Below are 12,833 nucleotides of genomic sequence, written 5' to 3'. Positions count from 1 at the left end.
TGGTTAGAATTACTGCTCAGCACGTGCATGCACGTGTGCTGATTTCTGATTGGACGATTTTAAAATCGCTATAACTTCCTTATATTTGGTGGAAACGTTATGAAATTCATACTGTGGGTATATGATACAAATGCCTGTTGAACGACATCAACAAAAAATCGGAATCATACACGCGTGCGCGTGTATGCACGTGCAACGCTTTCTTTCATTTCTTGGTACTGAAATGACCATATTGAACGTACTACATGTAATTAAAGGCTAAAATAAAATGATTTTTTCCTATAGATTCACAAGGACACCACTTTTTAATTGGGGGAGGTTTGGGGAACATCTGTAACGGTCCCCGTTACAATTAGAACTAGTTATTATTATTATTATTATTATTATTTTTCCCTTTCGTCTCCTAGACCGTTGGATGGATTTTCCTGAAACTTTCACAAGTTATAGGGAACGATGGTACCTCGAGGCATTTTTTTCATTTTTTCAAAATTCACTTCCGTTCGTCAGATACGTCCGATTTTCCGGTTTTTGAAAGAAACTTTGTCCGGGGGTAAACTTGAAAACCACTAAAGATAATCGAATGAAACTTTCAGGGATGATAGATCTATATTCTCTATGGTGCATGCACGTAATATTTTTTGTCGCCGTCACTTCCGGTCGTCACCGGAAGTGATTAAATAAATCATCAATTTCAAACTTTTTTCTTTTAAATTGAAACCTACTTTGGTTTACTATATCTCGTTCTAAATCCCAAAAAATGTTGACCCCACCGGAAGTTGAATCTCCAACTTCCGGTCATATCAAAGAAAGACTATTCATTCTGTCATTTTTCAGTGCCATAAATCTGGGTCATGAAACTAGTTAATGAGTTGAGTTTTACATATATTATAGTCACTATAAATGTCTAGAGTAACGTCAAATATTTTTGTAAAATTTACTTCCGGTCGGCAAATACGGCTTATGAGCTGTTTTCGTTGTCAAGCGTTTTTCTCAGAAACGGTAAAAGATAGAGTCACCAAATTTTCAGATTTAATAGATCTCACTTTGTAGGCGTATAGTAGGGGGGTAAGAATGTCGGCCGTCACTTCCGGTCGTCACCGGAAGTGATTAATAAATCATAAATTTAAAACTTTTTTCTTTGAAAATGAAACCTAAATCGGTTTATTAGGTCTCGTTCTAATTCTCAAAAACTATTGACCCCACCGGAAGTTGAATCTCCAACTTCCGGTTATATCAAAGAAAGCCTGTTCATTCTCTCATTTTTCAGTGCCATAAATCTCGGTCATAAAACAAGTTAATGATTTGAATTTTACATATGTTATAGACACTATAAATGTGTACAGTAAATTTAAATATTTTTGTAAAATTCACTTCCGGTCGTGAGATATGGGGTGGACATATTCAAACCTTGTTTTTTCAGTTTCTCAATAATGAATATAGATACACGTTTGAAACTTGTAGAGTTGATCAACTAACATTAGTCCATTGTACACATACATTCAATTTTTTTCTCCGTCACTTCCGGTCTATACCGGAAGTATTTGAAAAATGTCGATTATCCGATTTCTTCCAGTGATTTCTGAGAGATGGTGGATAGATTTTCTTGAAATTTTCAGGAATAATGTCTTATGAAAGGACCTTGCTATAACTATTTTTCTTTTTACAAAATTCACTTCCGGTCAGAAAATATGGCCGATTTTCTGTTTGTCAAAAGGAATTTTGTCCAGCAATTTTCTTGGAAAAGGTAAAATATACCTTCATCAGTTATTCAGAAATTATAAATCTCCGTTTGCAATCGTGCAGTAGAGGGTTGAACATGTCGACCGTCACTTCCTGTCGTCACCGGAAGTGATTGAAAGAATCGCAAATTTCAAAATTTTTCTTTTAAATTGAAACCTATACTAGTTTATTAAGTCTCTTTGAAAGTGTCAAAAGAATATTGACTCCGTTGGTAGTCAAAACAACTACTTCCGGTTTCTTGATAAAATACCTTTTTACTTTTTATCTCTTTGTCCCCATAAATCTCGCTTATATTTGAAGTCTTTCATATGATTTTCACATGTCATAATAAAAGTATCAACTTCTAAAGTTTTGATAATTTTGTTTTTCAAAATTGACTTCCGGTAGGTAGTAACCTACTACTTTTTCTTTCTTTAGTCTACTTCTTTTTGTTGAGAACTCTTTGAGATAGAGACGTGAAATTTTCAGGGAATATAGACAGTAAAGAGTCGCTGTCATTTATGGGAAAACGCATAATAAAAGTACTTCCGGTCATCACCGGAAGTTACGAGAAATAAGTAAAAGGTTCGATAATACATTTCTCATTCATTGTTAAGGCTTATTTTCTGATATATTTAAATGGTTTTCGTAGGAACAGAAAGCTCTTTACCGGAAGTGGTCTAACGGAAGACCTACTCATTACTAGTAATGAGTTTCTAGTTATTATGTTCCCCAAACGAAGTTTGGAAACATATTGGTTTTACTCTGTTTCTTATTATTATTATTATTATTCTTTCTTTCTTCTTGGGACTTTTTTGTCCACGAGTGTTCTCAGAAACTACTCAAGGGATCAATATGAAACCTTTTTAGGATGATAGTATAGCATGTGTAGATGTGCGGAACGAATGTCATTTTGTCTGAAAATGCATGCATGTGCATGCACGTGCATTGGATTTTTTGTTTACAAACTTTGGAATCAGTCTAACTTTTTTATTTTTGAATGAAATCGTTTGCTATTTATATCGTAGGTATAACATGGAACCCTTAACTGTTTGGCATCGTTAAAATTTCAATTCTGCACGCGCATGCACGTGTGCTTCAATTTGATTGGATAATACAAAACCGTTTATAACATTCATACCATTTAAGGAAATTTAATGATATTTACAGGATAGGTAGACATGTCAAATATCTACAGATCGATGTAATAAAAATTGCAAACGCGCATGCGCACGCACGTGTATTGTCTTTTGAAGGTTCAATTCTTTCAATGACCATAACTTTTTTGTTTTTTGTCAAAATCTTTTCAAACTTGTATTGTGTATGTATCTTGATATTCTTAACAAAAGTGTACAGTCATAATTACCATCCGGCACGTGCATGCACGTGTGCTAAATTGTGATTGGACGATTTTCAAATCGCCATAACTTTCTTATAAATGACGGAAACAATATGAAATTCATACTGTAAGTATATCTATCAAATGTCTATTGAATGACATCAACATTGATGCCGAGTCATACTCACGTGCCCGTGTATGCACGTGCATAGCTTTTCTTTCATTTTTCGGGTACTAAAATGGTCATAACTATTGAATTAAAAACTGAAATGAATTCAAATTTACCCTGAGGATCTATGATATGAATGTCTGTGAAATGGTGTCAACAAATTTTCCATTATCAAAATCGTGTGCACGTGAATGCGCGTGCATTGTAATTTTTGACGTCTAAATTTGAGTATTGGTTTATAACATTTTGAGATTGCAATGAATAGGTTTGAAAATTAGGTTGCAGGTATGTTTGGGGCCTGTCAATTTATTAATAGTCTCAAAATGACTTCCCTGCACGCGCATGCACGTGCGCTTAATTCTGATTGGACAATTTTGAAATCCCAATAACTTTCTTATGAGTGAAGCGATCAATACCAAATTCATATAGTAAGTATATTGTTCAAATGTCTATTGAATAGTATCAACAAAATTGTTGTGTGATACTCACACGCACGTGTATGCATGTGCATTGATTTCGGTCTTTGTAGTTTCGAGTTGCCGTTATTTTCTCGTTTTTCATTGAACAGTTGTAAAACTTCTCTTGTACTCATATAGTAAGACTTCTAATGTATTGAGATGGTCGAATTATTCATATGCACGTGCATGCACGTACGTGCACGTGCACAAAACTCTCAGATCTTTATAACTGATTTGAACTAGTATGAAATGGACTGAACGTTATAAGATACTTATATATTCACATGTTTCACAGTTTGCAATGGTCAAAACCACTTGTACTGAAATAAATGACACCACTTGCTAAATGGGGGAATGTTTGGGGAACATCTGTAACGGTCCCCGTTACAATAAGTACTAGTTATGTTCCCCAAACAAAGTTTGGGAACATATTGTTTTTACTCTGTTTCTTATTATTATTATTATTATTATTATTATTATTCTTTTTCTCCGGTACTTTTTTGTCCGGTAGTGTTCTCAGAAACTACAAAAGGGATTGATATGAAACTTTCCAGGATGATAGTATAGCGTTTGTAGATGTGCATAGTCATAGTCATTTTGTCTGCACGTGCATGCACGCGCGCGCACGTGCATTGCAATTTTGGTACAAAAAATGGAAAATCAGAATATTGAAGGAAGCGATATAAAACCTAATTAGGATGATAGTATATGATTTGTACATATGAAAAATAATAGTTATTTTGTCAGCACGCGCACGCATGCGCGTGCACGCGCATTCCAAAATTTGTACACTAACTTTGGAATCAGTCTAACTTTTTTGTTGTTCATTGAAATGGCTTGAAATTCATATCATAGGTAGATATTGAGACCCTTAACTGATTTGCATGGTCAAAATTACCAATTTGCACGCGCATGCACGTGCGCTTCATTTTGATTGGATAATACTAAAACGTTTGTAACTATCTTATTTATGAAGCGAATGAGATGATATTCACAGCATAAGTAGACAATATGTGTATCTATATATTGGTGTAATAAAAAAATGCCAACGTACACGCGCATGCGCGTGCAACGTTTTTTAAATGTTCAATTTTTAAAGGACGATAAGGTTTTTGTTTTTCATCAAATTCTATTGATATTAATGGTTTAGATGTGTCTTGGTACTCCTTACAAATTACTGTGGTTAGAATTACTGCTCAGCACGTGTATGCACGTGTGCTGAATTCTGATTGGACGATTTTAAAATCGCTATAACTTTCTTATATTTGGTGGAAACGTTATGAAATTCATACTGTGGGTATATGATACAAATGCTTGTTGAACGACATCAACAAAAATTCGGAATCGTACACGCGTGCGCGTGCATGCACGTGCAACGCTTTCTTTCATTTCTTGGTACTGAAATGACCATATTGAATGTACTACATGTAATTAAAGACTAAAATAAAATGATTTTTTGCTATAGATTTAAAAGGACATCACTTTTTAATTGGGGGAGGTTTGGGGAACATATGTAACGGTCCCCGTTACAATTAGAACTAGTTATTATTATTATTATTTTTTTTCTTTCCCTTTCGTCTCCTAAACCGCTGGATGGATTTTCCTGAAACTTTCACAGGTTATAGACAACGATGGTACCTCGAGGCAATTTTTTCATTTTTTCAAAATTCACTTCCGTTCGTCAGATACGTCCGATTTTCCGGTTTTTGAAAGAAACTTTGTCCGGGGGTAAACTTGAAAACTACAAAAGATAATCGAATGAAACTTTCAGGGATGACAGATCTATCTTCTCTATGGTGCATGCACGTAATATTTTTTGTCGCCGTCACTTCCGGTCGTCACCGGAAGTGATTAAATAAATCATCAATTTCAAACTTTTTTCTTTCAAATTGAAACCTATATCGTTTTACTAGGTCTAGTTCTAATTCTCAAAAAATGTTGATCCCACCGGAAGTTGAATCTCCAACTTCCGGTTATATCAAAGAAAGACTATTAATTCTCTCATTTTTCAGTGCAATAAATCTTGGTCATGAAACCAGTTAATGAGTTGAGTTTTACATATATTATAGTCACTATAAATGTCTAGAGTAACGTCAAATATTTTTGTAAAATTCACTTCCGGTCGGCAAATACGCCTTATTAGCTGTTTTCGTTGTACAGCGTTTTTCTCAGAAATGGTTAAAGATACGGTCATCAAATTTTCAGAGTTAATAGATCTTACTTTGTAGGCGTGCAGTAGGGGGTTAAGAATGTCGGCCGTCACTTCCGGTCGTCACCGGAAGTGATTAAATTAATCATCAATTTCAAACTTTTTTCTTTCAAATTGAAACCTATATCGGTTTACTAGGTCTCGTTCTAATTATCAAAAAATGTTGACCCCACCGGAAGTTGAATCTCCAACTTCCGGTTATATCAAAGAAAGACTATTCATTCTCTCATTTTTCAGTGCCATAAATCTCGGTCATAAAACAAGTTAATGATTTGAATTTTACATATGTTAGAGACACTATACATGTCTAGAGTATACTTAAATATTTTTGTAAAATTCACTTCCGGTCGTGAGATATGGGGTGGATATATTGAAGCCTTGTTTTTTCAGTTTCTCAATAATGAATATAGATAGACGCTTGAAACTTGTCGAGTTGATTAACTAACATTAGTCCATTGTACACATACATTCAATTTTTTCGTCCGTCACTTCCGGTCTATACCGGAAGTGTTTTAAAAAATGTCGATTTTCCGATTTCTTCGAGTGATTTCTCAGAGATGGTTGGATATATTTTCTTGAAATTTTCAGGAATAATGTCTTATGAAATGACCTTGCTATAATTATTTTTGTTTTTACAAAATTCACTTACGGTCGAAAAATATGGCCGATATTCTGTCTCTCAAAAGGAATTTTGTCCAGCATTTTTCTTGGAAAAGGTAAAATATAGGTTCATCAAATATTCAGGGATAATCAATCTCCGTTTATAAGCGTGCAGTAGGGGGTTGAACCGTCACTTCCTGTCGTCACCGGAAGTGATTGAAGGAATCGCAAATTTCAAACTTTTTCTTTCAAATTGAAACCTATACTAGTTTATTAACTCTCTTTCAAAGTGTCAAAAGAATATTGAGTCTGTCGGTAGTCAAAACAACTACTTCCGGTTTCTTCATAAAATACCTTTTTTCTTTTTGTCTCTTTCTCCCCATAAATCTCGCTTATATTTGAAGTCTTTCATATGATTTTCACATGTCTTAATAAAAAGTATCAACTTCTAGAGTTTTGATGATTTTGTTTTTCAAAATTGACTTCCGGTCGGTAGTAACCTACTACTTTTTCTTTCTTTAGTCTACTTCTTTTTGTTGAGAACTCTTTCAGATAGAGACGTGAAATTTTCAGGGAATATAGACAGTAAAGAGTCGCTGTCATTTATAGGAAAACACATCTGAATAGTACTTCCGGTCGTCACCGGAAGTTACAAGAAATGAGTAAAAAATTCGATAATACACTTCTCATTTATTGTTAAAGTACATTCTCTGATATATTTGAATGGTTTTTGTAGGATCAGAAAACTCTTTACCGGAAGTGAACAAACGGAAGACCTACTCATTACTAGTAATGAGTTTCTAGTTATTATTATTATTATGTTCCCCAAACAAAGTTTGGGAACATATTGTTTTTACTCTGTTTCTTATTATTATGTTCCCCAAACAAAGTTTGGGAACATATTGTTTTTACTCTGTTTCTTATTATTATTATGTTCCCCAAACAAAGTTTGGGAACATATTGTTTTTACTCTGTTTCTTATTATTATTATTATTATTATTATTATTCTTTTTCTCCGGTACTTTTTTGTCCGGTAGTGTTCTCAGAAACTACAAAAGGGATCGTTATGAAACTTTCCAGGATGATAGTATAGCGTTTGTAGATGTGCATAGTGATAGTCATTTTGTATGCACGTGCATGCACGCGCGCGCACGTGCATTGCAATTTTGGTACAAAAAATGGAAAATCAGAATATTAAAGGAAGCGATATAAAACCTAAATAGGATGATAGTATATCATTTGTACATATGAAAAATAATAGTTATTTTGTCAGCACGCGCACGCATGCGCGTGCACGCGCATTACAAAATTTGTACACTAACTTTGGAATCAGTCTAACTTTTTTGTTGTTCATTGAAATGGCTTGAAATTCATATCATAGGTAGATATTGAGACCCTTAACTGATTTGCATGGTCAAAATTACCAATTTGCACACGCATGCACGTGCGCTTCATTTTGATTGGATAATACTAAAACGTTTGTAACTATCTTATTTATGAAGCGAATAAGATGATATTCACAGCATACGTAGACAATATGAGTATCTATATATTGGTGTAACAAAAAAATGCCAACGCACACGCGCATGCGCGTGGAACGTTTTTAAATGTTCAATTTTTAAAGGACGATAACGTTTTTGTTTTTCATCAAATTCTATTGATATTAATGGTTTAGATGTGTCTTAGTACTCCTTACAAATTGCTGTGGTTAGAATTACTGCTCAGCACGTGTATGCACGTGTGCTGATTTCTGATTGGACGATTTTAAAATCGCTATAACTTCCTTATATTTGATGGAAACATTATGAAATTCACACTGTGGGTATATGATACACATGCCTGTTGAACGACATCAACAAAAATTCGGAATCATACACGCGTGCGCGTGTATGCGCGTGCAACGCTTTCTTTCATTTTTGGGTACTGAAATGACCATATTGAACGTACTACATGTAATTAAAGGCTAAAATAAAATGATTTTTTGCTATAGATTCACCAAAACATCATTTTTTAATTGGGGGAGGTTTGGGGAACATATGTAACGGTCCCCGTTACAATTAGAACTAGTTATTATTATTATTATTATTATTATTATTCTTTTTCTCCGGTACTTTTTTGTCCGGTAGTGTTCTCAGAAACTACAAAAGGGATCGATATGAAACTTTCCAGGATGATAGTATAGCGTTTGTAGATGTGCATAGTGATAGTCATTTTGTTTGCACATGCATGCACGCGCGCGCACGTGCATTGCAATTTTGGTACAAAAAATGGAAAATCAGAATATTGAAGGAAGCGATATAAAACCTAAATAGGATGATAGTATATCATTTGTACATATGAAAAATAATAGTTATTTTGCCAGCACGCGCACGCATGCGCGTGCACGCGCATTACAAAATTTGTACGCTAACTTTGGAATCAGTCTAACTTTTTTGTTGTTCATTGAAATGGCTTGAAATTCATATCATAGGTAGATATTGAGACCCTTAACTGATTTACATGGTCAAAATTACCAATTTGCACGCGCATGCACGTGCGCTTCATTTTGATTGGATAATGCTAAAACGTTTGTAACTATCTTATTTATGAAGCGAATGAGATGATATTCACAGCATATGTAGACAATATGTGTATCTATATGTTGGTGTAACAAAAAATGCCAACGCACACGCGCATGCGCGTGCAACGTTTTTTAAATGTTCAATTTTTAAAGGACGATAACGTTTTTGTTTTTTATCAAATTCTATTCATATTAGGGGTTTAGATGTATCTTGGTACTCCTTACAAATTGCTGTGGTTAGAATTACTGCTCAGCACGTGCATGCACGTGTGCTGATTTCTGATTGGACGATTTTAAAATCGCTATAACTTCCTTATATTTGGTGGAAACGTTATGAAATTCATACTGTGGGTATATGATACAAATGCCTGTTGAACGACATCAACAAAAAATCGGAATCATACACGCGTGCGCGTGTATGCACGTGCAACGCTTTCTTTCATTTCTTGGTACTGAAATGACCATATTGAACGTACTACATGTAATTAAAGGCTAAAATAAAATGATTTTTTCCTATAGATTCACAAGGACATCACTTTTTAATTGGGGGAGGTTTGGGGAACATCTGTAACGGTCCCCGTTACAATTAGAACTAGTTTCATTTTAAAATGCCCTTACTTTATTGAATTACGCAGGAAATATATCAAGAAGTATTATTTGAAAAACCCATCTGTTTTTAAACTTATACAATTATTAAGTGTAAAAAATTTCAAAGAGTTGTGTAATTTGGGGAAATATCTTTACTGTGCCTTTAATTTACGTAATGATTTACTTATGTAGCATTCTCTGTCTATAAATTCACATCAGTATTGTGTAACATACCATATAATGTCATGCCATGCCATACTATACAATTGTTAACTTGTTTATTATTTTTGTAAACATGTATGCCATAAGACGTATGTCTTCAGCAATAAAGAATAATAATAATAGGGGTATAACAAAAGTCAATGTTTGGTCCAAGTAAGCTCCATGTGTTGTACATAGTTTCATTTCCAGCAGATGCAACGCCATCAACCTCCAATTCGAGTGAAAATGTTGATATGTCATATAGAATAACTGTTATCCATCTTATTTCACAACAATGCTCATTTACTATATCAATCTATAATCATACATTGGCGGATCTAGAGGGATACAGTGGCGGATCTAGAGGGGTAGGTTACGGGGCTTGCACTCCCTCCAACTGAAAACTTTAATAGAAATATCACTTTCTGCCAATTTGTTTGGTTGGTTGTATATTGTTCGAGAATTTCTCACTCAAATGGAGACGTCACCGTTGTCGGTGAAAGGCTGCAAACATATATGCCTATGTTCGGCACTTGCGGCCTTTGAGCAGGGAGGGATCTTTATCGTGCTATACCTGCTGTAAAAGGGGCCTCGATTTTTGCGGTCTCATCCGAAGGACTGTCCCATATAGTCACCTCTTACGACAAACAAGAGGTACTAAGGACCTATTCTAACCCGGATCCCCACGGGATGCCAATTTGGAGTATTGCAAACTCTCCTTTTATGGGGAAAACTTTGTTTGCAACCCCCCTTCGAATTTTTTTTTCTGGTATGCAACCTTTATTTTGTGCTTAACCTAACGGAATCATAAGTCATTTTAACACTTTGAAGTTCAAGAATATATTATTTGATAAACAGAATACATTTTGAGTTTCTTTCACGTGGTACTTTACGTAATGTTGAAAATATAAAACGTTCATATATTTCAGTGCAATCGGTCGTACGACTACTCAGGAGCGTCAGGACCTGGGGTCTATAATCATGGAGGAGGAGCTGCAATGGAGCAAATGATATCTCGTCTACTTTCAGACTTTGGAGAGAAAATGAATTCTACTATCTCCCATTCCATGCAGAAAATGACAGCAGACGACAAACAAGAAATGGAAAAGCGTATGGACGAGAAACTTGATTCATTCAAGAAAGAGTGGGAAGATGAAAAGATGAGTATGTTGAAAATGAATGAAACTGCCATTAGAAATTTACAAACAAGTGTTGAGAAATTAAGAAGATCGAATGAAGAATATAACAGACTTTCGGATAAATACGAAAAACTAAAAGGGGTTCAGAAAGAAATGCGCGAGAAAGAAAATGAAAGATGGCAAAGATTGTCACAAGCCAATGCAGAAAGGACACAGTTAAAAGTAGCTAACGAAGATTTAAAATCGCAAATTGAAAAACTACAGGAAAGAGTAGCCACTTTGGAGGGTGAGAACAACCTTCTAAAAGAAAGAGACTGTCAAAGTCAACTAGATTTAGAACACCTTGCCATAGAGAACAAAACCCTCATACAGGAACTAGATGAGAAGGACAAGGAAAGATTGGCTCTGAGGAAAGAGGTGGAGATGGCATACAGTCGTATCAGCGATGTCGTAAAATTTCAGAAAGAGAAATCAGAGTTGGAGGACATCACCTACAAAAGCGCTCTGGAGAAGCAGTCTGAAAAATTGAACGAGATATTTGAGGTGGTGAATTCTCTCAATGCCAAAGATAGGCCAAGAGTTTCATCTCGTAATCTTTATATCGGCGGGACTGGTGTTACTAAGATATTGAGTAAACAAGCTGAAAAGAAGTGACGCTAGGATATATATCGACATTGGACAGACTGTCAATTTTGCATGTCACATGTTGAATTCCTTATCTCTCTTGTTGGAGATCGGGTGATATCAGATCAATATACATTTAAAGTATATATATTTGCATGACCTTAAATGATAGTACTAATTGCACACGCGTAAAAATGCAATAAGATAAATATTTTAGAATGCAGATTATTTTTCCTCTTCATTTAACCTAAAACGAAATGAAAATACTGAATTATTTAAATAGAGAATTTTCTTAATCCATTGGATATTACAGGTATATATTGATCATGCATACGACGTGTAAGGTTTGGTTCTCATCAATGTTTTTGTATTTATGTGTGTAAAATTGAATTTTGAAAAGTTCTATTGTAGCAAAGCTTATAATAAACTGCGGCTATATTTTAACATACATGTATGAAAAGTGCATACAACGTGTAAGGTTTGGTTCTCATCAATGTTTTTGTATTTATGTGTGTAAAATTGAATTTTGAAAAGTTCTATTGTAGCAAAGCTTATAATAAACTGCGGCTATATTTTAACATACATGTATGAAAAGTGCATACAACGTGTAAGGTTTGGTTCTCATCAATGTTTTTGTATTTATGTGTGTAAAATTGAATTTTGAAAAGTTCTATTGTAGCAAAGCTCATAATAAACTGCGGCTATATTTTAACATACATGTATGAAAAGTGCATACAACGTGTAAGGTTTGGTTCTCATCAATGTTTTTGTATTTATGTGTGTAAAATTGAATTTTGAAAAGTTCTATTGTAGCAAAGCTCATAATAAACTGCGGCTATATTTTAACATATGAAAAGTGCGCGATCATATTTTCGACTTCTTCACAAGGCCAATTTTAACAAAACTTAGTATAAATTAACCTTCGGTAAAGGGAATTCAATATTGTAGCATTGAAGGGTCGGAGCTCTATTTCAAATGAATCAAGGAAAGGTAAAAATACAGTGGGGTCAATTAAAAATCTTCTTAAGAACCACTGGGTTCAAATAGTTGAAATTCACATGAAACCTTCCTGACATAGTGTAGATTCCGAATGGTTCAAACCATGGTTCCAGGGGATAGAATAGGGCCATAATATGAGATCCAAGTTGTACATAAGAATATATAGGAATTAATTGTTAAGAGGAGGCCCATATGCCACATCACTAATCTAAGTCACCATGACCCTGC

General features: G+C 34.6%; 1 protein-coding gene across 1 annotated transcript in view; it reads left to right on the top strand.

Annotated features, from left to right (window-relative positions):
- The window catches only part of LOC125653328 (uncharacterized), a 45,180-nt gene extending 32,718 nt beyond the window's left edge, over positions 1 to 12,462 (top strand). Inside the window, exon 3 of the mRNA XM_056144795.1 lies at positions 10,773 to 12,462. Within this exon, the coding sequence (XP_056000770.1) occupies positions 10,773 to 11,636 (864 nt within the window). The 3' untranslated portion in view covers positions 11,637 to 12,462. The remainder of the gene's footprint in view (positions 1 to 10,772) is intronic.
- Positions 12,463 to 12,833: the final 371 nt, after the last annotated feature.

This window comes from Ostrea edulis, chromosome 7 (assembly GCF_947568905.1).
Source record: "Ostrea edulis chromosome 7, xbOstEdul1.1, whole genome shotgun sequence".
NCBI classification, from domain to species: Eukaryota; Metazoa; Mollusca; class Bivalvia; order Ostreida; family Ostreidae; genus Ostrea; species Ostrea edulis.
Note: the sequence above shows the minus strand (reverse complement) of the source record. Positions and strands in the feature narration are given on the sequence as shown.